General features: G+C 41.3%; 2 protein-coding genes across 2 annotated transcripts; one reads left to right on the top strand and one right to left on the bottom strand.

Moving 5' to 3' along the window:
* Positions 1 to 227: 227 nt before the first annotated feature.
* On the bottom strand, positions 228 to 2,636 carry LOC135268996 (armadillo repeat-containing X-linked protein 5). Its single transcript, XM_064362258.1, has one exon. It carries the CDS (start codon positions 2,596 to 2,598, stop codon positions 892 to 894), a length of 1,707 nt encoding a protein of 568 aa, XP_064218328.1. The 5' UTR covers positions 2,599 to 2,636; the 3' UTR covers positions 228 to 891.
* Positions 2,637 to 5,185: 2,549 nt separating this feature from the next.
* Positions 5,186 to 20,377, top strand: LOC135268997 (dystrophin-related protein 2-like). The gene is made up of 5 exons (XM_064362265.1): positions 5,186 to 5,358; positions 17,282 to 17,483; positions 17,706 to 17,791; positions 19,624 to 19,781; positions 20,118 to 20,377. Exons 2-5 carry the CDS (start codon positions 17,353 to 17,355, stop codon positions 20,286 to 20,288), a joined length of 546 nt encoding a protein of 181 aa, XP_064218335.1. The 5' UTR covers positions 5,186 to 5,358; positions 17,282 to 17,352; the 3' UTR covers positions 20,289 to 20,377.
* The last annotated feature ends 6,436 nt before the right edge of the window (positions 20,378 to 26,813 follow it).

Below are 26,813 nucleotides of genomic sequence, written 5' to 3'. Positions count from 1 at the left end.
CAGAAACACTCTCTTCTGCGACCCAGGACTTCATGGGGAGAGAATCTCAGATGCAGCAGTAAATCTAATATCCCTGGACAGGGAGGGAGCTGTTGAGGGCACAGTGGGGCTGGGTCCCTTCGGAACCACACTTCCTGTGCAGCTGTCCATGGCTTACTGAACAGGGCTGAGAACCAGGAATCCTCTTGGGGTTAAACAGCTTCAAGGCATCCTGATGAGACATTTTATGTGAAAAGCTGAGCACGAGTTCTGGAACTGAGACTACAATGAAAGCATCTGTGTTCCCTTCCTCCTTACTCCCTTTCCCAGGGCTGCCCAGATAGGGCTTCATTCCTCATTTGAAGCCCTATCAGTAGAAGCCTACAAGACAGCTAATAGCACAGTCCTGTCTTCTTGCATAGAGTGATTCTACTCCTTGAACATCTTGAAACTAAATAATCTGTCAATGCGAACCTGTTTTGTTTGTGCCCTCCTACAGACACACAGGCAGTGTTCTTCACCATCCTTATGCTGTCTGTGCTTTATCCCCCCAGACTAGATTTCAACTGAAGAACTAGGACAATATTTTCACCAGTTTTAGCATGCAACTTTATTAACAACATGGAAATAAAATCTCAAAAGAATACACTTAGATCAATATAAAGCACAGAAGTATAGCTTAGGATGAATAGATTCATTATCAGGTCATGTTGCACAAATACTAAAAATAATCTCAATTTATATTATATAGCACAATAAAAATCAGCACGTTTCAGGATCTCGAGATTAATTGGTATTCCCCCTCAATCAACATGGAAGACGTTAAGTATTGAATTTATAATTATAATATGCATTGTTTTCATATTGCAACCCCAAAAAACTGTTTGAGGCTTTATAAAAACAGAGGGGTATTCAGAGTTTGAGTATTAATCGTATGACTTTATCTCTCACTTCAGGATCACTGTGCTCTGCTAAGTCTTGGAGTTTCTGACCAAACTGTTTTGCTTCCTGAAATATTGAAATAAGCTCAGATTTAGTGAACTTTTCTTTGGTAAATAGCTTTGCCTTTGTTTTGAACTGAAAATTTATATTCTCAAATATTTCAATAATATTAAGAATATTGGCCTTTGACTCATTCTTGTTAAAGGGTGCAACCAATGATGACAGTACTTTGGCACTGACCAATTCTCTTGTATTGGCTCGATTTTTAGACAAACACAAAAACACTTTTAAAACATAAAACTTGGTTTTGACACTTCCCTTGTTTAACAAGGCGAGGAAATCTGGAATATAACCGGTAATCACATAGTGATCTTCAAATTTTACACTCAAGTGCCCTAGTAATTTCAGTCCAGCCAGTTGCACAGGGGAGTTCAAGGGGCAAGAGACTATGTCTTTACAAACTTGCTGTATATATGACTCTTCTGCTTTTGGTTCTTTGGAAGACTCAGAGCTGTCATCCACCATACCTAAAGCTCTAGGGTGTTCTTTAACATCGGGATTATTGACCAAGTTTTCAATCATAACAGTAATACCTACATCATGAATTATATCTTGCGTAAATGGATAAGCAGGACTGATGCCCATTATCATGGTAGCTATTTGATGAATGAAAGGATCCTTAGTTAACTTAAGGAGGGCAACAAGTTTATCAAACTCTTTAGGCTCCAAACTAAATGCATGTGATTTGCAGCGGCAGGCCTTTGGATTGGGCCCATACTTTTCCCTTTGCTTAATCTGTTTTTTGATCTCAGCTAAGGTCTGGAAATAAGGCCCATGATAAGGTGGGATCTTGGTCAGAGGTCGAATCCCCAGAGGAGTTTCAATCAAGGTCTCAACCAGGGTCCAGTTTCCTTCTGGAGGCAAGGATCGCTCTCCTCCCTCAATTGGAACTAGGACAATATACCTGGCCCTTGACCATGCTATTGCCTTTTGTTTTATAGTAAGCATGGGTTTAGGTGTGGGTTTGGGCTTTTCCTGGATCTTAGGTAGGGGCTTATAAACTTGAGGAGAGGTCTCTTCTTCAGGCCAGAACCAGGACCCTACACTAGGTTCTTCTCCAGTCCAGAACCAGGAGCAGATATTTTCTTCATCCTCATCACTGGATTTCATCCCAATGCCAGCTTTGTCCCCAGCCTTGGCCTTGATGCTGGCCTCTTCCCTTCTATCAGGTCTGGACCCAGTACTGGCCTTATCATGTGACTTGGTATAGGACCTGATATTTGCCTCCCTGACAGCAACAATCTTGACTTCAGACTCGGTTACAGCACTGACCCTAGACATAGGCATGGCCTTTGACTTGGTTTGTGGCACTATACTATGTTCTGCCAGGGGTTTTGCCTTAGTCTCAACCACGACTCTAGTCTTAGTTGTATCTTCCATCCTGCTCTCTTCCCTTGCCACAGCCATAGCCACAGTGTAGGTCACCGTATGTGGCCTGGCCATTGCTCCATCACCAGCTTTGGCCTGGGTCACTGATTCTGTTTTCAGTTTTGCCTCAGCCACTGCCTTGGCCTGTGTTTCACCACTCACTCTAGCAGCAGCAGGACCACTGATTCCCTCTTTCAGGCCAGCCTCAGCCTTTTGTCTAGCCCTTGCTTCTGTCCCAGAGCCAGCCATGTTCCAAGTTTAAGGCAAGGACAAGTTATATACCCCCAACCCTGTCTCACCCTTGACTGAAGGTCTGTCCCGGTTGGTGTTTTCATACAAAGTCCAGTAGTCACTCTGTCTCCTTTCCAACTACAGGCTCTGCCGGTGATGTAGAAAACATGCAGAGGAAGCTCACTCAAGGTAGGGAAGGATGGCTGTGCATGGGCGCAGCCCTGTGGAGGGTGGTGGTCTTCAGCCACTCCAAGGCCACCAGATCTGCCACTGAAGTAGGACCTAGGGGTGGAGGAAGGAAATGGGGCTTTGAGTCTCTTCCCATTTTTTCTCCTCATGCTGATCAGCACAAGGAGACAGGAGAGTATGGAGATCCAGTGCTAGGTGAGAGAGGCAGATAATTAGCAAACTCTCTCCCTTCATTTCACCCACTCCCTACGCTTTCAAGCACTATCAACCTTCTTTCCAGGCACCAAACAGGAGCACAAAGGAAAAGTGGATGAGAACCTAAGGAATCCCTATAGTGGTTCTTGACCCCTGCTGGAGCCAAGCAGCTCTCCACTACTACATCCTACAGGTCCACCCAGGCAATCCCCACACTCATACCAACCTGCACTGATCTGGAGTACCTTTCTCCTCCTTACCTTGCTTCCAATGGTGACAAGCCCTACAGCAGATCTACAGGCAGACCTATGAACAAATAAACAAACAGGAGAATATGGAAACTGATCTCCTGGTGACAGACCTTGGTCCCTGGCCCCTATTCTTGCCTTTCCAGATACATTTTGTCTACTGTTTCCCTCCGAGTCCCCTTTCCCTGCACTGCTTTGTTTCAGGGCTACTCCTCCTTCTCCTCCCTATTGCCCACCATCTTCCTCTTCCTTCAGTGATTGCCCTGGAATGTCCTTCATTCAGATTAGACTAGGGTTAAGCATGAGAGCAGGACAATCAAGTGGGAAGTGGGAACGGCAGGTCTTAGTATTCTGTACCCCCAAAGCTTCCCAAGACTCCCAACTAAATCAGCAGCAGCAGAGGGTGGGACAGATGGAAACAACTGGTAAAATGACAAAACAGAAGAGATGGAATTCTCTAGCTGAAGTTGCCCCCACCCCGTCCCTGTAGCTTTACACCAACCTTAACAGATACAGGGCAATTTTATCTTCTTCGTAATTTCCTAACTTTAAGTTGGGTGGCCATTTTACAAAACTTCACAACTGACAGTTCCACAGACCTGGAGACAGATCTACCTACAGGGATTCACAAAAACAAGAGACCAATAAATGAAGACATAGGAGACAGTTGAGGCTGTCTTTGGTAGAGACTAGCACCTAGGGCACAGATTCTTTCTGAATACAGGTACCTGATTTGCAAACATTTTCTATCTCCCTTTTTTTCTCCCACTCCTAAATCTCCAAGCCCTCTGCTCTGTTCTCAAAGTCTGACAATTCCTATACAGAGGCAACTCAAACATCCCTACAAGGTAGTAGTAGTGGTGTTTGTAGGGATGAAATGACTAGACAAACCACAGAGGCTGGGAAAAAAAAGGAAAAGTATTATTTCCATATTTCATCTGGGTTACTACGTTTCCTTTCTCTCTCCCAAAGCCTATCATTTCCTGCAACATAATGTGGATGGGTAAATGAGGACATGTTAGGAAAGCTGGCAGAGAGTTCTGGGGGCTCCCGTAGACTCCTGCCTACTCTAGTCTTAGCCATCTACCACCTCCAAGTGCTGCCTCCAAGTACTGCCCACTCTGTAAAACCCAGGCCAATTTTCTTTCCGTTCTCCCCTCCCCTTGAGGTCTGCTGCCCTCTAGAGATCTTTACAGAAACGTGGAGTGCTGCAAACTTAGGAACAGATCTACACATAAAAACGCGTGATACACACCCAAAGAGCACATGAAAAGAGAGAGAGAGAGAGACGTGGTTATTAATGGTCAGACCAGTAACCAAGACATGAGACCCTTTTCGAATCCAGGGCCTTGATTATCAAACATTTACAACCTCTTTTTGTATTCTCTCCCTCTCAGGGCTCCCCAGACAACTGTTCTCGCCTACAGAAGTAGCCCCCCTCTTCCTCTTATCTAGTCTGCCTTTTCCCGACTAGAAGCTGCAACCTTTTTCTTCCCAAACATGGTCGTGAACCAAGTGTATCTGGAAATCAAGCTAGCAAAAGGCAGATCATTTTTTATTGTTGTGTGCCATTCACATTACTCGCCTCTCTCTCCTCCTCACCTCCCGCCTCCCATGACCAGGTCGCGTTTCCAGTGTTCACCTCCGATATCCACATCCACAACCCCAAGCGATGCCCGCCTTCTCACTGACCTTCTTTGCTTGGATCAGAGGCAGTTTTCTTATTTCCTTGCCTCTAGGTGCTGTGTCACACAGCAGCAGGGACTGACCGTCAGACACAAGGACTCGAGTCAATGGCGGCGGCTGTGTTCGGAGGTTGATCCGGCACCTGGGATTCAAGACGAGATACTCGCTTTATCAGATTAAAGACTGTGATTGGCAAACGGTTGTCACTTTTCAGTATTCCTTTCTCCTTCCTGTTCCCAGGGCTCCTCAGGACCTCGCGGGTAGTTATCATTTAACATCTACCTTTTCCTTCGCCGAGAAGGTTCTTCCACATCCGGGTTACCCACCTCGGCAGTGGGAGGAGCTAGAGCGTAGTTTACCGGGATCCAGCTTGTGGAAGCGGAGTGATATCAGGGTTTGCCTAAGGCCGCGACTCTTTCTGTCGGAGAGCTCCCTGTCCTGTACTCTGTGGCCGCTTCAGGTATTGGAATGCGCAGGGGCGAGCTCCGAATATAGGGAAAACCGCGGTGGAATGAGAGGCAGACGAATACCAGAGTGTTTCGGTATTAGTTCCCCTTTTGCAGGAGCTCCCCCCACCAAGCCTACCATTCTTTTCTGAACTGAAATGCACACGGGTTTCCGGCTGTGGCGTCAGGAAATTTCTTCCGGCCTGACAGGCGGAAGTGTTCCAGTCTTTAGAAGTTCATCTCTCCAAACACAGGGGCCCCACCGAAATGGGCCGTCTGGGGGTGGGGCCCAAGGTAGGAAAGTCTGCAAAGAGAGTCAAGACTGAGATAGGAGGATACATACTAATCGATTCCACAAACTTTGTGTACCTTCGAGTCCCCCCTCCCAGGCCTTAATTTTCTTTTTCTTTTCTTTCTTTCTTTCTTTTTTTTTTTCAAGTTCTGTGATACATGTGCGGGATGTGAATGTTTGTTAAATAGGCAAACCTGTGCCATGGTGGTTTGCTGCATCAATCAACCTATGACCTAGGTATTAAGCCTAGCATGTGCTATTTTTCCTAATGCTCTCTCTCCCCTCACCTCACCCTCTGACAGGGTCCAGTGTGTGGTGTTCCCCTGCCTGTGTTCATGTGTTTTCACTGTTCAGCTTCCACTTATAAATGAGAACATGCAGTGTTTGGTTTACTGTTTCTGCATTGGTTTGCTGAGGACAATGGCTTCCACCTTCATCCATGTCCCTACAAAGAACATGATCTCACTGTTTATTATGGCTGCATGGTATTTCATGGTGTATATGTACCACATTTTCTTTATCCATTCTATCATTGATGGGCGTTTGGGTTTATTCCACATCTTTGCTATTGTGAATAGTGTGGCAATGAATATACATGTGCATGTATCTTTGTAATAGAATGATTTATATTCCTTTGGGTATATACCCAGTAATGGGATTGCTGGGTCAAATGGTATTTCTGGTTCTAGGTCTTTGAGGAATTGACACACCGTCTTCCACAATGGTTGAACTAATTTAAATTCCCACCAACAGTGTAGAAGCAGTCCTATTTCTCTGCAACCCTGCCAGCATCTCTTGTTTCTTCACTTTTTAATAATTGCGATTCTGACTAGTGTGAGATGGTGTCTCATTGTGACTTTGATTTGCATTTCTCTAATGATCAATGATGTTGAGCTTTTTTCCAAGTGTTTGTTGGCCACATAAATGTCTTCTTTTGAGAAGTGTCTGTTCATGTCCTTTGTTCACTTTTTAATGGGGTTGTTTTTTTCTTGTAAATTTAAGTTCCTTGTAGAGTCTGGATATTAGATCTTTGTCAGATAGATGGACTGCAAAAACTTTCTCCCACTCTGTAGGTTGACTATTCACTCTAATGATAGTTTCTTTTGCTGTGCAGAAGCTCTTTAGTTTAATTAGGTCCAATTTGTTAATTTTTGCTTTTGTTGCGATTGCTTTTGGCAATTTCATCATGAAATCTTTGTCTGTGCCTATGTCCTAAATGGTATTGCCTAAATTTTCTTCCAGGGTTTTTATAGTTTTGCGTTTTACATTTAAGTATTTAATCCATCATGAGTTAAATTTTGTATAAGGTGTAAGGAAGGGGTCTCAGTTCAATTTTCTGCATATGGCTAGCCAGTCTTCCCAGCACCATTTATTAAACAGGGCATCTTTCCCTATTGCTTGTTTCTGTCAGGTTTTTCAAAGGTAAGATGGTTGTATATGTGTAGTCTTATTTCTGAGTTCTCTGTTCTGTTCGACTGGTCTATGTGTCTGTTTTTGTACCAGAACCATGCTGTTTTGGTTACTGTAGCCTTGTAGTATAGTTTGAAGTCAGGTAGTGTGATGCCTCCAGCATTGTTCTTTTTACTTAGGATTGTCTTGGCTATATGACCTCTTTTTTGATTTCATGTGAGTTTTAAAATAGTTTCTTCTAATTTTGTGAACAATGTCAATGGTAGGTGGATGGGAATAGCACTGAATCTATAAATTAGACAGTGTGACCATTTTCATGATATTGATTCTTCCTATCCATGAGCATGGAATGTTTTTCTATCTGCTTGTTTCCTCTCATATTTCCTTGAGCAATGGTTTGTAGTTCTCCTTGAAGAGATCCTTCACTTCCCTTGTTAGGTGTATTCCTAGGTATTTTGTTATCTTTACGCCAATTGTGAATGGGAGTTCATCCATGATATGGGTCTCTCCTTGTCTATTGTTGGTGTATAGGAATGTGTGTGACTTTGGCACGCTGACTTTGTATCCTGAGACTTTGCTGAAGTTGCTTATCAGCTTAAGGAGCTTTTGGGCTGAGACAATGGGGTTTTCTAGATACAGGATCATGTCATCTGCAAACAAAGACAATTTGACTCCTTCTCTTCCTATTTGAATATCCTTTATTTCTTTCTCTTGCCTGATTTCCCCGGGCAGAACTTCCAATACTATGTTGAATAGGAGTGATAAGAGAGGGCATCGTTGTCTTGTGCCGGTTTTCAAGGGGAATGCTTCCAGCTTTTGCCCATTCATTGTGATACTGGCTGTAGGTTTGTCATAAATGGCTCTTATTATTTTGAGATATGTTCCTTCTATACCTAGTTTCTTTCTTTCTCTTGCCTGATTGCCCTGGTCAGAACTTCCAATTAGACAGATTATCAAGACAGAAAATTAACAAGGATATTCAGGACTTGAACACAACTCTGGATCAAGTGGACCTGACGGACATCTGCAGAACTCTCTACCCCAAAACAACAGAATATACAGTCTTCTCGGTGCCACGTGGCACTTGCTCTATAATTGATCACATAATTGGAAGTAAAACACTCCTCATCAAATGCAAGGGAACTGAAGTCATAACAGTCTCTCAGACCACAGCGCCATCAAATTAGAACTCAAGGTTAAGAAACTCACTCAAAACCACAGAACTGCATGGAAATTGAATAACCTGCTCCTGAATGACTCCTGAGTAAATAATTAAATTAAGGCAGAAATCAGGAATTTCTTTGAAACCCAGTGAGAACAAAGAGACAAAATCCCAGAATAATCTCTGGGATGCAGCTAAAGCACTGTTAAGAGGGAAATTTACAGCCCTTAATTTTCTACACAAAATGGGCAAGGTCCTGATGAGGCCACTGGAAAGCTGATCCAGCCTCATTTGCAGATTAGTATCAAACATCCTTTCATCTTTTTTTCTGTTCCTCTCACCTGAGTCTTTTCACCCTTATTGCCCAGCATATGTCTTGCATTGAAATAGTCAAAAGATAAAGTGGGATGGGGATATAGGGAAAGCAGAGAGATGACATTAATACCAAACTACCCCAGTGTGTATGTGTTCCATTCCCACAGTATTTTCTCCACCTAAATAAATATGCAGGGCCTGAGCATAGGCTTGAGAAAAACAACTCTGTACTCATGGTAGAGGATTACACCAAAATACTTTGTACTGGTGAGCCCACTCCCTCCCAGTTTTGCGGTCTCCTTTGAGGCCTTACCGACCACATTTCCTGCCCCCAAAGCCCAGTGGAGTAGAAGGAACATCAGGACTGCGGGCTAGGGAAGAGAGGCGATTTCAGGCCAGACAAGCCCAGGGCTCTAGGGTGGGCCTCCTATGTGTTTCGTTCCCTGCTTCCTGAAGCCAGGCAGGGGAGGAAGGTGCACCAAATGAACTCTTGGGCAAGGGCTTTCATCAAGGCCTCACCACTGCCCCTCTTCTAAAAGAAGGTAGACCTAGACCTCTAATCCTAGGAAACTGATCACTGGCCTGCAGCAGACTCATTCTTTCTGCCACACTCCTTTTTCTCATTTCAAATGGTGGTTCACAATGGCATTGTACCATCCCCACAGTTGACCCCAAAAGAAGGCCTTTCCCTGTAAGGACCCACAGGAGGTCATAACAGTCCTCCTTCTTTGATGGCACCAGGTAGGGATGGTCCTGGCACCTCTTCCACTTTTCTGTCAGGAGAGGGGACTGCTATATGTGCACTTCTTCAAGGTAGATCCCAGATCCCAGGTGCTCTCCTCAACTGCACCTTTCTCTCAGCCCTGCACCCTGCCTAATGAATGCATGTACTCCTTTCCTCTGAATAGATAAAATTTTGAACTCTCCCTTCTAAGCAGTGGAGAGTTTGGCTTGTTAGACTGGAAGTTCCTTGAATGAAGGGCCCTTTTTTTTTTTCTGTCCTTGTTCAGAAGCATATCTTCAGCACATAGTGAACAATATAGTCAGTCAAGGGTTGAAAAAGGTGAGGGGCTACTGAGTCATGAGAATTCCTTGGTACCCTCTGTTTTTCTTCCAGATCAATGCTAATTCATAGGCATGTCTTTGTCTTTGCTGCGTGTAACCCCAGGGCTTAGCTCAGAGTCAGCCATAAAGGAGTGGCTCTGATTTTAATGGAGGAAGGGAGTAAGGATTTTTAAAAATATATTTTAGAAAGAAGCCTGGGATATCTTAATATCTCAGTAATGAATATTTTGGGGGATACATTTAATTTTGATTCGATATTAGTGATTTATTTTTCTTTTTCTGTCTTCTATTTATAAGTATGCATTATTAAGCTCTTTAATATATTAGTATACTTAATTATATTAGCTTTTTAATATATTAGTATTAAGCTCTTTAATATATTAGCAAACACCTATGAATTCATAAACACCAATGAACAATGATCCAGTGGAACAATATGCTAGTATATGAACAGACTCTTCACAAAAAGACACATCAATATGTTTTAAACATTTGAGAAAATGTTTAATCTCACTAATAATAGCAAATGTAAAATATAATTACAATGGTATATTATGTATCATCTATTGGATTAATGACAAAAATTTTGATAAATTTTAGTGGAGAAAGGGTTGGAAAACTGGCACTACTGCACAATGTTAGTGGAAATGCAAACTGTTACACCATCTCTGATGGTTTTTTGGCAATTATCAGTGTACAAATGCACGTGGCCATAGACCAGCAATTGCAGTTTAAGAATCTATGCTGAAGTTGTATTTTCACATTGCAAAATACTGTGTGTACAAGAATATTCACTGAAGATTCGTTTTAAACAATTAAAGATTGAAAAGAATGTAAATATTTATCAATCTAAATATTCATCAGTTTAAATAAATTTTGGCATATCTTCATGCTGTAGTATATTATGTGATAGGTTCATTGATGATTGCCTTTTCCTGTTTCATTGATGACTGCCTTTTTTGCTGTAACCTCGCATGGTAGAAGGGGTAAGGGGTTTTGGGGGGCCTCTCTTATAAGGCACTAATCCCAGTAATGAGTCTAATCACCTCCTGAAAGCCCCACCTCCTAATACTATCACTTAGGTGTACAGTTCTGTGGGATTGTACAAATATATGCCTAGTATAACCCCACCACCACAATTAACATACAGAACATTTCCATCACCCACCTCCCCTCGCCAAGTTTCCTCATGTCTGTTGGAAGTCAATCCTTCTTCCCATCTCCTATAGGCTACCTCCAATCTGTTTCTGTGCCTGTTGTTTTTCCTTTTGCAGATATAATTATCCATAGTCCACGGCGTCTTTAACAGCCCAGTTGTCTTGTAAATAGTGTGCTGTATTATAATTATCATTGCTTCTAAAATTAAAATGGCCACTGATGTAAGGTATGGAGGGCTTTGCTCAACTTCAGACATCATAGACATGATTCAACAAATGACATTTTCTTAACAGACTGTTTGGGGTCAAATTTCAGTACTACCCACTCACTAGTTGGCTGCCATTGAGTCATGTACTTCAAGTCATTTTCATTTTGTGTAAAATTTGGAAGGGAAAAAATAAAACGAACAAAAAGTACACTGTCCTTTGGGACCTTAAAAGCAAACTATCTGGAGTCACTGTGTTTTAAAACTTCTTCTTCTGTTACGAGAGGAGTGGTGTTAGGAGCTTTGGCCAACTTACTTTGTGTGCCTTGATTTCCACTTGTGTAGAAGGGAAAACATCATTTATCTCCTTTATATGGTTGTTGTTGTAAAGATTAAATAAAACACAACCCAGCTAAACTCCTCGAACAGTGCTAGGGTCTTGTAAACACTAAAAAATGGGACCTATCATAATTACAATTTGAATTTATATAGCCTGAACTTAGTACATGTTTAAGAAGACTTAATGATCTTACTGCTGAAGTATGTCTATCAACTGATATAATTTTAAAATCATCATTCATTTTCATAATAACTGCTGTTTTAAGACTTATGTAATTACCTTTGGAACATTTCAGACATTTGAAACAACCAAAGGAGAAAAGATATCTTATATACACCGTAAAAAATGAGAATGTATCAAAGTATAATCTAAGTATTTTATTAGCACCAAACTTCATTTTCCTTTTTTGCGTGTCAGGCGCTATGAACAGTAAGTTGAAACAAGGAGAAAAACAAATGCCCTTGCTCTCAGTTTTTTTACTTGGCCTTCAACTTTTAGCCAGAAAGCCCATTGGAGTTTTCAAGTTGATTTTTATTGTTAAAAGAATACTCATACATCTAATCTTACATTCTACCTAAAAGAAAAGTGACTTAATGCTTTCTCTAAGTACACCTCAAGTCATTGCTTGAGAGCTGAAAGATCCAACACATGTTAGCAATTGTTAGTAGCGATTTTAGGTACTTAATTATCCATTCACTATTAATCACTTGCTGCGTATTCTTCAGATTGTTTATCTTTCTGAATGTATTCTCATATATCAAAACACTCCAATATATATACACATGTAAAATACATTCCTTTGAAAAACTGTGATTACCCTGTATGTAATATATTACCTCACCTCTTTTCCTTATTATATCTCTGGATTTTTATTTGCCATTTCATTTGGTTGAGCACATTTTCAAATGTTTATTGGATGTTTACATAGTCCTTTGGGCATTCTGTTGTTATTATTTGCCAATTTCTGTATTTGTTAAGAGATCTTTATATGCCAAGCATATTAGCCCCATGTCTACAATATAGGTCTTAAATATTTTCCTACACCTTTTTTGTGTTTACATATTTATGTATGTATATATATATATGCACTTATTTATATACTATTTACCTACTTACAGTTTGTGTATGCTATATATAGAGAAAGCTATACCAAAGATATTAATATGTAGTTATATGTATATAAAGCTATATGTATATATACATATATCTCTATACATAAGACATTTCCAAATTTATAGTTTTTTATTTATTTATCTTTTTTTGAGACGGAGTTTCGCTCTTGTTACCCAGGCTGGAGTGCAATGGCGCGATCTCGGCTCACCGCAACCTCCACCTCCTGGGTTCAGGCAATTCTGCCTCAGCCTCCTGGGTAGCTGGGATTAGAGGCATGCGCCACCGTGCCCAGCTAATTTTTGTATTTTTAGTAGAGACGGGGTTTCACCATGTTGACAAGGATGGTCTCGATCTCTCGACCTCGTGATCCACCCGCCTTGGCCTCCCAAAGTGCTGGGATTACAGGCGTGAGCCACCGTGCCCAGCCCAGTTTTTTATTTTAAAATGTAGTATAGTTCACTATTTAAGAGAAAACACAAAACAATATATGTGAGGACGTTGAAAGTCTATCCACATGATGGGATAGAAAAATTTGGGGACGTTAAGTATTTCCAGGGCTTGAGTCCCTGAAAAGTAATTCACATTAATTTTTCTCTGAGGAAAGTCGCTTCTCCTAACATTTGATATGAGTCATGGTAATAAAAATGGTAGGGTCAAAGGAGATAAAAAAATGCTTAATGCCTGGAATATGGTATTTCTAAAAGTTTTAATACCCTATGCCTTACTTCAGTTTTTATACGTCAACAACCTGTATTTCTGCCCCAATGACACGGCACCTCAGAGACTAGTCATTGTCCATGACCGCCAACACCTAGCCCTCTTGGTACAAGGAGCAGGATTTCACCTCCACCATCATTATTTTCATTATCAATAGAGTTGTTAAGTTAGTGAGGGCCACATCTTGGATTTGAACATGATGACATGAACAGTATGACATGGCTTTAGGGCCAGTACTCTTAACCACTGCACCACAGAAGCTCTGTTCCAGAAAGATCATTTTAACCAAAATCAATGGGCATTTATGCAGTCACTCTCAACATCCCCTGTGGCCAACATCCCCTTGTGAAATATCAAGGTAACCACTGAACAAGGTCTATGTCTGTGTGAAAGTTATGATGACCTCTGTAAAACCACATTGAAGTATAAAAGAGAAGGGAAGCCTCACTGGAGATGTCAGAGTCTCCTTGAAGATGAGCTGTACCCAGAACAATGGGCAGGACTTTTGGGGGCTGGATGGGTGGAAGGGAGAGGGAGTCCAGCATGACTGGAGTGAAGACTGGGGTCCTCCCAGGTTAACAGACATGACTCAGAGATAACCGATTGGACACTACAGGGTTCTGACGTCATTCCGGTGTAGGACCAATTAAGGAAAGAGCACACTGGTTTCTACAGGATGCTATGTATTTCCTTTACACCACAAATTGGCTCAAATGTTAGAAGAAAAGTGCCCACATATCTGTCAGTCATTCATGGCAGCAGAGAAGAACCAGGAGTACTAAGAGTAGTAAAGATAATTTGATGTTCAGTTTCCTAAACCTTCATTAGTAGGAAGCGGATTTCAAAGGAAATGGTTTACAATTAATCAAACCTGTCCCTCTGAAATTTATATACTCCCCTTAAATGTTCTCTGACTCTAAGTCTCATGGACTCATCTACCAGCAAGTTTTTGCCTACCTTCTGGAGTCATACTCTCAACCAGAGCACTCTCCTCATGTATTAATACTTGCTCTTTACTTTGATTTCTTTCATCTCTGTATCCTACCAGAGATTATTCAGAGGCTTTTCCCCTTCTTTGTAGCCTCAGCTCCTTTCATCAACTCAGTGAGTTGTATCACAACACAAACTGCTTTGACTAGCTTAGGCAAAATTTAACACTCACCATCCATATCTTCTACATATTTCTTTTTTTTGCACTTATTATTTCTGCAGAGTTTAGATCTGACTACCAGATAGAACTGTGTTTGCCGGCCAAAGACATTGTGGAGATAATTCCCTAATGCCGTGTACACATGTCTGTGAATGAGGGTTTTGCTACTTTTTCTAGGTATTCATTTTGCTATTATTCAGAGTTCTTTACCAAGTTCAACCACATTCTATCCACACAGAATTTGCTATTCAGATGCTACCAAGCCATTCAGAAATGACGTTTGCAAACTCGGATACCTGCGACAATACCTATCCATTCATTCATTTATTCCTGTGAAAAAATATATGGCGATTGTTTGACTGTTTCCATTGGCAAGGCTATCAAGTTCCACTGGTGATTGTGAATCACCCCGAGAACTTGCCTCCTTTTGACAGGAATCATTATCCTCTCACAAAATTAGAAAAAAAGTTCAAGACACCAAAACATTGAAAAAAATCTTTCTGGTTTTCTTTTTTAAAAAAATATTATAGCTTTATAAAAAATTTCCCATGGTCTGGAAAATGTATGTATGTGGTGGGGCTAAATTAATACAGGAATGTCATAAAGAGCAATATTATTTTAAGTAATATGGGAAGAACAAATATTGTTATTTTCTCCTTCCATGCTTTTCAAGGTCTTATTTATTTTGCCCAAAATGCATTGTGCATAATTCTTTGGAATCTCTGCTTCAGTGTGTAAACACACACATGGCTGTGTACATAAATTATGTTTAGATTCTCTGATTATAAATTAATATAGGGGATCTTGGGTGATGTATTAGACCCAGGGAAAGGAGGGTGCAGAGAGTGTGGGAGAGAGGATCACACAAAGAAGCTGAGGAGAAATTCTGGCCAGCCATTACGAAGATGGGACACTGGAAAGTATCCTCTCTGTGGGGCCCTCTCTACAGTTTGAACTTATCAACAGACATTGATGAGCAGAGATGGAAGCAGTCACCCATATTGGTGTGGCTCCAGTGGGGCAGCTTTCCTAGGAAGGAAATCTCTGTGGCTGGAGTGAGTCCTCTTCACGACCCTTTAAATATGAGACAGACAACTAGGGGCTGACTGAGCCTTAGAGCTAATGTAGGGATTGCCATGCTGCCTGGCACACAGCATGGCACATTCTTGTCTCTCAGCATGTGGTTATGAATGAATGAAAGTGACTGCTGCGTTTAGTCTGTGAGTGAGTACCCACATCCTCATGGGTCGGGGAGCAGCTGCAAATAAGCAAGGTCTGAGTACTTCTGTTCTCTGGGCACTGGGGGCCACACACTCAAGAGGTAAACAGCAGTATCATTCAAGAGATTTCAACCATTCCTTCCTCATTGGAACCCATAAACAGACCCTATAGAGTGGTTCAAACTATTAGAACTAATAAACAAGTTCAACCGTGTGGTAATATACAAGAAAAATATGCGAACATCAATTCATTTCTATACACTTGTGATGAACAATCTGAAAATACAATCTATAAAACAATTCCATTTATAATACCATTAAGAATAAAATATTTGGAGATAAATTTAACCAATAATAGATAACTTGTATACTTAAAACTACAAAATATTATTGAAATAAATAAAATGAAATCTAAACAAATGAGAGAAAATTTCCTGTTCATGGAACTGAAGACAGAATATTATTAAGATGGCATTATGCCCCAATTTTATCTACAAATTCTGCACAATCTGTATCAAAATATCACTTCACTTCTTTTATGAAAATGACAAATTTATTCTAAATCCAAGGATTCAAAATAGCCAAAACAATCATGGAAGAAAAAGTTGGAGGAACTCAATTTCCCGAATTTTAAAACTTACTACAAAGCTACACTTATCATGATGGTGATATTGGCAAAACGATAGACATATAGATGTCTGTTGGAATACAACTGAGAATCCAGAAATAAACCTGTATATTTATGGTTATCTGATAGGAGAAAAGAGTGCCAATACTATTTACTGGAGGAAATGGTGACTTGTCTTCAAATGGTGAAAGGACAACTGGCTACCTACAAGCAAATATAGAAAAACTGGCCAGGTGTGGTGGCTCACACCTGTAATTCCAGCACTTTGGGAGGCCGAGACGGGCGGATCATCTGAGGTCAGGAGTTTGAGACCACCCTGGCCAATATGGCGAAACCACATCTCTATTAAAAATACAAAAATTAATGCGGTGTGGTGGTGAGTGCCTGTACTCCCCCCAGCAACTTGGGAGGCTGAGGCAGGAGAATCTTTTGAGCCCAGGAGGTGGAGGTTGGATTCAAGTGTTCAATAGTCACTTGATGGCTATGGTGGCCAGTGGGACAATTCTGGATACCTCAAATATAGAATATTTTCATCATGATAGAAAGTTCTATTGGGCTTCTGTACAGTGATCTATTTCTAAGTAATTTCATATTATTCACTCACATGTAAAATCCTTCATGAGTCATCAATAGCTATAGGATATGTAAGTTCTTGTCCAGCCTCAGTATACCTCTTGATCTTATTTTCTTATTATGTTCCCAAACTTCTTTCTTTGCTTGTCAATTTAGTTGCAGAATGCTTATGGTTTCATTGTGCTAGCTGTCATGTTAATCCTTTCTGGAATGCTGTAACACTTCTCACTTTTATTGTGCACACAATATTTTGGTTTAGTCTTTTTGGTTCTCGTCAAGTCCTTTCTTTCCTTTACAGTTGGGTAAGGAGTTAGCCAAAGTCTTGTCACAAAAAAATGCACACACCATCTTTTTGAAACTGATGTCAAAGAACATTGGGTATAAAAACATGTTGGGTTAATTTGAGGGACATTTTTCTGCCTTCTCCCTCCTTGGATGAGGGTCTTAGTAAAGGACAAGCTTGTATCATATTTGCAAATGGTTGATCTGGAGATTGAATCAAATTTGGTGATCCTGGTGGCTTTATCTCTCTATTTAATCCCTGGGGTTGTACTTTTGGCTATATTTTTTCCCCTTCTTTCCTTCCCAGTGGACCTAGTAACTTTAACCACAGCCCTGGAAATCTTCAGTGAGCATGATCTGCAGGCCAGTGAGCACGTGATGGATGTGGTGGAGGTCATTCACTGCCTGACTGCTTTATATGAGCGGCTGGAGGAGGAAAGAGGCATCCTGGTCAATGTGCCACTCTGTGTGGACATGAGCCTCAATTGGCTCCTCAATGTTTTTGATAGGTAAGGGCTTTCATCTCTGGAAGCCTCTAGGATAAAATTCTATGGGATATCTCAAGTGGGCCTGGTGGAAAGGTGTTGCTCCCATAGTAGACTTGGACCCAGCTCAACTTGGGGCATGGTTGGAACAGGGCCCTGCTGGGATCAACTTTGTGAGGGAAATGATTGCCAAGATGTTAACCCTTTACATACATTCACGTTCTTACTCTCTTCTTTTAAACCTAGTGGTCGCAGCGGAAAGATGCGGGCATTGTCTTTTAAGACTGGCATTGCATGCTTGTGTGGCACAGAAGTGAAGGAAAAACTTCAGTGTGAGTATAACTCCAAAGTGTGGCGTGGTATTGGGTGGAGGGTGAGGTGTTGCAGGGAGGAGGAAGGGTGTAAGATAAGAAGATGGTACATCTTATGACTCAGCAGAGGGCTACTTGGGCTACCTTATGATGCTTCTTGGTTCATGCTATTGCAAAGAACACATGACAGTCAAAGGACAAGAAGGGCCTAAGGCCTATTACTATTCCCAGTGTTACTCCAGTGGGCTTTGTTCCTTCTGATCTCATGGAAGTACTTAGTCAGGATCTATGTTGGCATCTTGAAGTACCCAGGGCCTTGATGTTCTGGTTTCATTTCCCTGTGGCCTATCAGGCTTAGCCCTCTTCCAGTCTGAAGCTCAAGCCATGTCACTAGTGACTTCTATACATGGGCAGGACACAGTAATCCCCATTATCTGGGAAGTGGACACTACATTTGTCTGTAGTTTTTTGCCTCTCTGGCTTATAGTACCTTTGCTTTCCCCTCTATTCTCCATCTTATGTTCAGCATTTTGAACTTTTTAGAAGCAGCATGATTCGTTTTTGAGTCTTAATGTGTGTTGACCACTCTGCTAAATGGGGTGAGTGCTAAGTTAAATTAGACATGGTCCCTGCTTCCAAAGGTTTACAGTCCAGAGGAGGAGATGGAAGTATACAGAAAGCATTTTTTAGAAAGCACTGATGAGAATAATGCAAATGGCCAAGAATATGTCCTATATCAGATCACAGAAGAGAGACAGATGACAGCAGTCTGGAAAAACTTTACAGGGAAGAGAACTTTTCCAAACATGTTCATGGCTATGATATTATGTATTTCTCTCAACATGTCTTTGCGATGGGATGAACAGTAATTATTTATCATCAATTTAAAAGTAAGGAAACTGGGCTGGGCATGGTGGCTCATGCCTGTAATCCCAGCACTTTGGGAAGCTGAGGTGAGAGGATCGCTTGAGCCCAGAAGTTCAAGACCAGCCTAGACAACACAGTGAGACTCCATCTCTAATTTTAAAAAGTAAGGAAACTGCAGCATAGAGAGCTTCATGACTTACCCTGATTCTACAACTAGTCAGTAATGGACCCAGAACTCGAACCTAGGCTCTCTGCCTTCTATTTCTGTGTATTTTCTAGGCCTTAGGCAAGGTGTGAAGCAGACAGAGAATAACGTCTTGAGGAGGTTGGCTAAGGCTGGATTGGGGTGGAAGGGAACGGTCCTAGAAGGGCTTAAAAAACCCATATACAAAGATAAGTATCACAGTATATTGCACAACCACTTAGAGGTAATTTTTAGATGATCAGATGTCTTGAATTAGCTTCCCTTTTTGGATTATACATGCCCAGTGTTTCCTTCCATTTGTGTGGACAATTGAGAGATTACTGCAGTGTTAGACCACATAAACAGGAGAGGTTATGACAACCTGACTGTGACTCATGTTTAGCTGCCCCTGAGCCCTTACCCTCATCCTGCTTCTGGAAGTATTTGTTTTCCAAACAGTATCACATCTGTGTCTAGCATTGCTTTTAACACACAGTGCACTTGATATATCTCTCTTTCTTTCTTTTTTTCTCTCTCTCTCTCTCTCACTCACTCTTTCTCCCCCTCCCCCTTATATTCTCTCTTTGTGTCTGCCTGGTTTTTCTCTCTGAACTCAGAGAATGCTCTTTTTAGAACTCGGGCTTCTAGAAGGTCAGGGATAGAACTCTATGTAGTCCAGTTTCAAAAGTCATTAGCTCAGGCTGTGCTCTTTCCCTGTTTTTCTTTTCTGCCCTTTCTCCTCACACCATTCTCTGGCCATTCCTGTGTCGGGGTTGGCTATTCTTGACGGTGGGGCCAGCAGACCTCTTCAGCCAAGTGGCCAACTCAGGCAGCCAGTGTGACCAGCGTCATCTCGGTGTCTTGCTTCATGAGGCCATTCAGGTGCCCCGTCAGCTGGGTGAAGTGGCAGCCTTTGGGGGCAGCAACGTGGAGCCCAGTGTCCGTAGTTGCTTCCGTTTTGTGAGTATGGAACTGGGGAGTCGCGGAGGGATGGGAGATTGCAGGTAGGGTGGGAAGAGGGGAAGGAGGACTACGAGCTAGGCTTTTGATCTGAAGTATGCAGATGCAAGGAATTTTGTTGGGATGGAACAATGGGGCAGAGAGTTTTCTGGGCTCTAGAATCACAGTCCTGTTGGGGAGGGTGCCAGCTCAACTAGCACAGGGCAGAAGGTGAATATCTCTGGAGAACAGGTCAACCCAGCCCCTGCTGGTTCTGCTGCTCCTCTGAGGACTGCCATTCTAGGGATAAGACACTTTGGGCCTCAGTCATTCCCATTGGTCTTCTTGTTTCCATAGAGCACTGGGAAGCCAGTCATTGAAGCATCCCAGTTCCTGGAGTGGGTTAACTTCGAGCCCCAGTCTATGGTGTGGCTGGCTGTTCTGCATCGGGTCACCATTGCTGAGCAAGTGAAGCATCAGACCAAGTGCTCTATCTGTAGGCAGTGCCCCATCAAGGGGTTCAGGTAGGGAAAACAATACCTGCTGGGATGATAATAATAAATATGTCATGTGACATATAACTCAGATATTATACAATAAAGTATTACCTAATTATTATATCATTACAGCTAGTCTATTGTATTTTATTATATACTGTTGTAATCCTTTCTTTTTTCTTTTTTCCCTTTTTTATTTTATTATTTTTTTTATTTTTATTTATTTTATTTATTTTATTTTTTTATTGCATTTTAGGTTTTGGGGTACATGTGAAAAACATGCAAGATTGTTGCATGGGTGCATACGTGGCAGTGTGATTTGCTGCCTTCCTCCCCTTCACCTATATATGGCGTTTCTCCCCATGCTATCTCTCCCCAACTCCCCACCCCCCGCTGTCCCCCTCCACTCCCCCCAACAGACCCCAGTGTGTATTGCTCCCCTCCCTGTGTCCATGTGCTCCCATTGTTCAACACCCGTCTATGAGTGAGAACATGCGATGTTTGATTTTGTGTTCTTGTGTCAGTTTGCTGAGAATGATGGTTTCCAGGTTCATCCATGTCCCTACAAAGGACGCGAACTCATCGTTTTTGATGGCAGCATAATATTCCATGGTGTATATGTGCCACATTTTCCCTGTCCAGTCTATCATCGATGGGCATTTGGGTTGGTTCCAGGTCTTTGCTATTGTAAACTGTGCTGCAATGAACATTCGTATGCATGTGTCCTTATAGTAGAATGATTTATAATCCTTTGGATATATACCCAGTAATGGGATTGCTGGCTCAAATGGAATTTCTATTTCTAGGTCCTTGAGGAATCACCACACTGTCTTCCACAATGGTTGAACTAATTTACACTCCCACCAACAGTGTAAAAGTGTTCCTATTTCTCCACATCCTCTCCAGCATCTGTTGTCTCCAGATTCTTTAATGATCACCGTTCTAAATGGCGTGAGATGGTATCTCAATGTAGTTTTGATTTGCATTTCTCTAATGACCAGTGATGATGAGCATTTTTTCATATGCTTGTTGGCCTCATGTATGTCTTCTTTTGTAAAGTATCTGTTCATATCCTTTGCCCATTTTTGAATGGGCTTGTTTGTTTTTTTCTTGTAAATCTCCTTTAGTTCGTTGTAAATTCTGGATATCAGCCCTTTGTCAGATGGGTAGGCTGCAAAAATTTTTTCCCATTCTGTTGGTTGCCGATTCACTCTATTGACTGTTTCTTTTGCCGTGCAGAAGCTGTGGAGTTTGATTAGGTCCCATTTGTCTATTTTGGCTTTTGTTGCCAATGCTTTTGGTGTCTTGGTCATAAAGTCCTTGCCTACGCCTATGTCCTGAATGGTTTTGCCTAGGTTTTCTTCTAGGGTTTTTATGGTGTTAGGTCTTATGTTTAAGTCTTTAATCCATCTGGAGTTAATTTTAGTGTAAGGTGTCAGGAAGGGGTCCAGTTTCTGCTTTCTGCATATGGCTAGCCAGTTTTCCCAACACCACTTATTAAACAGGGAATCCTTTCCCCATTGCTTGTTTTTATCAGGTTTGTCAAAGATCGGATGGTTGTAGATATGCTATGCTGCCTCCGAGGCCTCTGTTCTGTTCCATTGGTCTATATCTCTGTTTTGGTACCAGTACCATGCTGTTTTGATTACTGTAGCCTTGTAGTATAGTTTCATGTCTGGTAGTGTGATGCCTCCCACTTTGTTCTTTTTGCTGAGAATTGACTTGGCTATGCAGGCTCTCTTTTGGTTCCATATGAAGTTTAAGGTGGTTTTTTCCAGTTCTGTGAAGAAGGTCATTGGTAGCTTGATGGGGATAGCGTTGAATCTGTAAATTACTTTGGGTGGTATGGCCATTTTCACGATATTGATTCTTCCTAACCATGAACATGGAATCTTTCTCCATCTGTTTGTGTCCTCTCTTATTTCGTTGAGCAGTGGTTTGTAGTTCTCCTTGAAGAGGTCCTTTACGTTCCTTGTTAGTTGTATTCCTAGGTATTTTATTCTCTTTGTAGCAATTGTGAATGGCAGTTCGTTCTTGATTTGGCTCTCTTTAAGTCTGTTATTGGTGTATAGGAATGCTTGTGATTTTTGCACATTGATTTTGTATCCTGAGACTTTGCTGAAGTTGCTTATCAGTTTCAGGAGATTTGGGGCTGAGGTGATAGGGTCTTCTAGATATACAATCATGTCGTCTGCAAATAGAGACAATTTGACTTCCTCCTTTCCTAATCGAATACCCTTTATTTCTTTTTCTTGCCTGATTGCTCTGGCTAGAACTTCCAGTACTATATTGAATAGGAGTGGTGAGAGAGGGCATCCTTGTCTAGTGCCAGATTTCAAAGGGAATTCTTCCAGTTTTTGCCCATTCAGTATGATATTGGCTGTCGGTTTGTCATAAATAGCTTTTATTATTTTGAGATACGTTCCGTCGATACCTAGTTTATTGAGAGTTTTTAGCATAAAGGGCTGTTGAATTTTGTCAAAGGCCTTCTCAACATCAATTGAGATAATCATGTGGTTTTTGTTTTTGGTTCTGTTTATGTGGTGAATTACATTTATAGACTTGCGTATATTGAACCAGCCTTGCATCCCCGGGATGAATCCTACTTGATCATGGTGGATAAGCTTTTTGATGTGCTGTTATAATCGGCTTGCCAGTATTTTATTGAAGATTTTTGCATCTATGTTCATCATGGATATTGGCCTGTAGTTTTCTTTTCTTGTTGAGTCTCTGCTGGGTTTTGGTATTAGGATGATGTTGGTCTCATAAAATGATTTGGGAAGGATTCCCTCTTTTTGGATTATTTGGAATAGTTTCAGTAGGAATGGTACCAGTTCCTCTTTGTATGTCTGGTAGAATTCGGCTGTGAAACCATCTGGGCCTGGGCTTTTTTTGGGTGGTAGGCTCTTAATTGCTGCCTCGACTTCAGACCTTGTTATTGGTCTATTCAGGGTTTCGACTTCTTCCTGGTTTAGGCATGGGAGGAGACTACTGTCCAGGAATTTATCCATTTCGTTCAGGTTTTCTAATTTATGTGCATAGAGTTGTTTGTAATAATCTCTGATGATGGTTTGAATTTCTGTGGCATCTGTGGTGATATCCCCTTTATCATTTTTTATTGCATCTATTTGGTTATTCTCTCTTTTCTTTTTTATTAGTTTGGCTAGTGGTCTGTCTATTTTGTTGATCTTTTCAAAAAACCAGCTCCTGGATTTACTGATTTTTTGTAGGGTTTTTCGTGTCTCTGTCTCCTTCATTTCTGCTTTGATCTTAGTTATTTCTTGTCTTCTGCTAGGTTTTGAGTTTTTTTGATCTTGCTCCTCTAGCTCTTTCAATTTTGATGATAGCGTGTCAATTTTAGTTCTCTCCTTTCTTCTCATGTGGGCACTTATTGCTATATATTTTCCTCTAGAGACTGCTTTAAATGTGTCCCAGAGATTCTGGTATGTGGTGTCTTCGTTCTCGTTGGTTTCGAAGAACATCTTTATTTCTGCCTTCATTTCAGTGTTTATCCCGTCACCATTCAGGAGAATGTTGTTCAATTTCCATGAGGCTGTGCGGTTCTGGGTTGGCTTCTGAATTCTGAGTTCTAACTTGATTGCACTGTGGTCTGAGAGACTGTTTGTTATGGTTTCCGTTCTTTTGCATTTGCTGAGGAGTGATTTACTTCCAATTGTGTGGTCAATTTTAGAGTAGGTGTGATGTGGTGCTGAGAAGAATGTATATTCTGTGGATTTGGGGTGGAGAGTTCTGTAAATGTCTATTAGGTTTGCTTGTTCCAGGTCTGAGTTCAAGTCCTGGATATCCTTATTAATTTTCTGTCTCGTTGATCTGTCTAATATTGACAATGGTGTGTTGAAGTCTCCCACTATTAATGTGTGGGAGTCTATGTCTCTTTGTAAGTCTTTAAGAACTTGCCTTATGTATCTGGGTGCTCCTGTATTAGGTGCATATATATTTAGGATCGTTAGCTCTTCTTGTTGTATTGATCCTTTTACCATTATGTAATGTCCTTCTTTGTCTCTTTTGATCTTTGTTGCTTTAAAGTCTATTTTATCAGAGATGAGAATTGCAACTCCTGCTTTTTTTTGCTCTCCATTTGCTTGGTAAATCTTCCTCCATCCCTTTATTTTGAGCCTTTGTGTATCCTTGCATGTGAGGTGGGTTTCCCGGATACAGCACACTGATGGGTTTTGGCTTTTTATCCAATTTGCCAGTCTGTGTCTTTTGATTGGGGCATTTAGTCCATTTACATTTAGGGTTAATATTGTTATGTGTGAGTTTGGTCCTGTCATTTTGATGCTAGCTGGCTGTTTTGCCCATTGGTTGATGCAGATTCTTCATTGTGTTGCTGCTCTTTGCCATTTCGTGCGTTTTTGGAGTGGCTGGTGCTGGTTGTTTTTTTCTATGTGTAGTGTCTCCTTCAGGAGCTCTTGTAAAGCTGGTCTGGTGGTGATGAAATCTGTGAGTACTTGCTTGTTCACAAAGGATTTTATTTTTCCTTCACTTATGAAGCTTAGTTTGGCTGGATATGAAATTCTGGGTTGAAAGTTCTTTTCTTTAAGGATGTTGAATATCGGCCCCCACTCTCTTCTGGCCTGTAGGGTTTCTGCTGAGAGATCTGCTGTCAGTCTGATGGGCTTCCCTCTGTGGGTAACCCGACCTTTCTCTCTGGCTGCCCTTAGTATTTTCTCCTTCATTTCAACCCTGGTGAATCTGATGATTATGTGCCTTGGGGTTGCTCTTCTAGAGGAATATCTTTGTGGTGTTCTCTGTATTTCCTGGACTTGAATATTGGCCTGCCTTGCTAGGTTGGGGAAGTTTTCCTGGATAATATCCTGAAGAGTATTTTCCAGCTTGGATGCATTCTCTTCGTCACATTCAGGTACACCTATCAAACGTAGATTAGGTCTTTTCACATAGTCCCATATTTCTTGTTGACTTTGTTCATTCCTTTTTACCCTGTTTTCTCTAATCTTGCCTTCTGGTTTTATTTCATTGAGTTGATCTTTGACTTCTGATATCCTTTCTTCTGCTTGGTCAATTCGGCTGTTGAAACTTGTGCATGCTTCGTGAAGTTCTCATGTTGTGTTTTTCAGCTGCATCAATTCACTCATATTCCTCTCTAAGTTGTCCATTCTCATTAGCATTTTATCAAGTCTTTTTTCAAGGTTCTTAGTTTCTTTGCATTGGGTTAGAACATGTTCTTTTACCTCACGGAAGTTTCTTATTATCCACTTTCTGAAAGCTGATTCTGTCATTTCATCACACTCATTCTCCGTCCAGTCTTGTTCCCGTGCTGGTGAGGAGTTATGCTCCCTTGTAGGAGGAGAGGTGTTCTGGTTTTGGGTGTTTTCATCCTTTTTGCGCTGGTTTCTTCCCATCTTTGTGGATTTATCCACCTATTGACTTTGTAGTTGCTGTCTTTCTGATTTTGGTAATTTTAAGTCTGCAGCAGCTGAACTCATAAACCCCCTTTCTTCCCCCCAGGTGTTCTGGCCCAGGGAGTTAGGGCTTTATGCTTTTCAGCTGTGTTGCTACCGTTTTCCCTGCCCACAAGGTGGCAGTCTAGTCACAATCAGCCTGCAGAGGCTTCGCTGAGCTGCTGTGGGCTCCGCCCAGCTTCCGTGTGAACTTCCCTGCAGTCCTGTTTATATGGGTGTAGGTAGAACTGCTTCTGCTATGCTGGCCCGCCCCTGTAGTGACAGAGTCTCTGTAGTGGCGGGTTGTCTTGGTTACAGCAAATTGAACTGATGTAGTAAAAGTTGGCATCCTTGTCTTGTTTTTGATTATAGGAGAAAGTCTTTCATCCTTAAGCATGATATGAAAGTTTTTCATGAATGCCTTTTATCATGTGAAGGAAGTTCTCTTTTATTCCTGATTTGTTGAGTGTTTTTACCATGGTAGGCAATTGGATTTTGTCGAAGGCTTTTTCTGTATCTATTTGTAAGAATGTGATGGTTTTCCTTCATTCTCTTAATGTGATGTATTAGGTTGATTTTCATATGTTGAACTAAATACGTATTCCTGGAATAAATTCCCCTTGGTCGTGGAGTATAATATTTTAATATGCTGTTAGATTCAGTTTGATAGTTGTTGATATTTTTGAGAATTTTTACATCTATATTCATAAGTGATAATGATCTATAATTTTCTTGTGATATTTTTGTCTGGCTGTGATATCAGTTTAAGGCTGGCCTCATAGAATGAGTTAGGAAATGTTGCATCCTCTTCTAATTTTTGGAATATGTTAAGATGTATTTGTTTTATTATTATTATTTTTTTTTTTGAGATGGAGTCTCACTGTGTCACCCAGGCTGGAGTGCAGTGGTGTGATCTCAGCTCACTGCAACCTCCGCCTCCTGGGTTCAAGTGACTCTCCTGCCTCAGCCTCCTGAGTAGCTGGATTACAGGCATATGCCACCACGCCCAGCTAATTTTTGTATTTTTAGTAGAGATGGGGTTTCACCATGTTGGCTCAGGTGATCTGCTCACTTCGGCCTCCCAAACTGATAGGGTTACAGGCGTGAGCCGCCACTCTCGGCCTTATGTTAAT

This window comes from Aotus nancymaae, unplaced genomic scaffold (assembly GCF_030222135.1).
Source record: "Aotus nancymaae isolate 86718 unplaced genomic scaffold, 86718_ANA_hifiasm-v0.15.2.pri h1tg000004l, whole genome shotgun sequence".
Taxonomy (NCBI): domain Eukaryota; kingdom Metazoa; phylum Chordata; class Mammalia; order Primates; family Aotidae; genus Aotus; species Aotus nancymaae.
This window is presented reverse-complemented; position numbering and strand designations above follow the sequence as displayed.

What these genes read in the sequence shown, in the direction of transcription:
- LOC135268997 (XM_064362265.1), top strand. Translation starts at nt 17,353, where the DNA reads ATGGATGTGGTGGAGGTCATTCACTGCCTGACTGCTTTATATGAGCGG. An exon ending in AGTGAAGGAAAAACTTCAGT is followed by an intron (nt 17,792 to 19,623) that starts GTGAGTATAACT and finishes TGGGGCCAGCAG; the next exon opens with ACCTCTTCAGCCAAGTGGCC. An exon ending in TCCGTAGTTGCTTCCGTTTT is followed by an intron (nt 19,782 to 20,117) that starts GTGAGTATGGAA and finishes TTGTTTCCATAG; the next exon opens with AGCACTGGGAAGCCAGTCAT.
- LOC135268996 (XM_064362258.1), bottom strand. Translation starts at nt 2,598, where the DNA reads ATGGCTGGCTCTGGGACAGAAGCAAGGGCTAGACAAAAGGCTGAGGCT.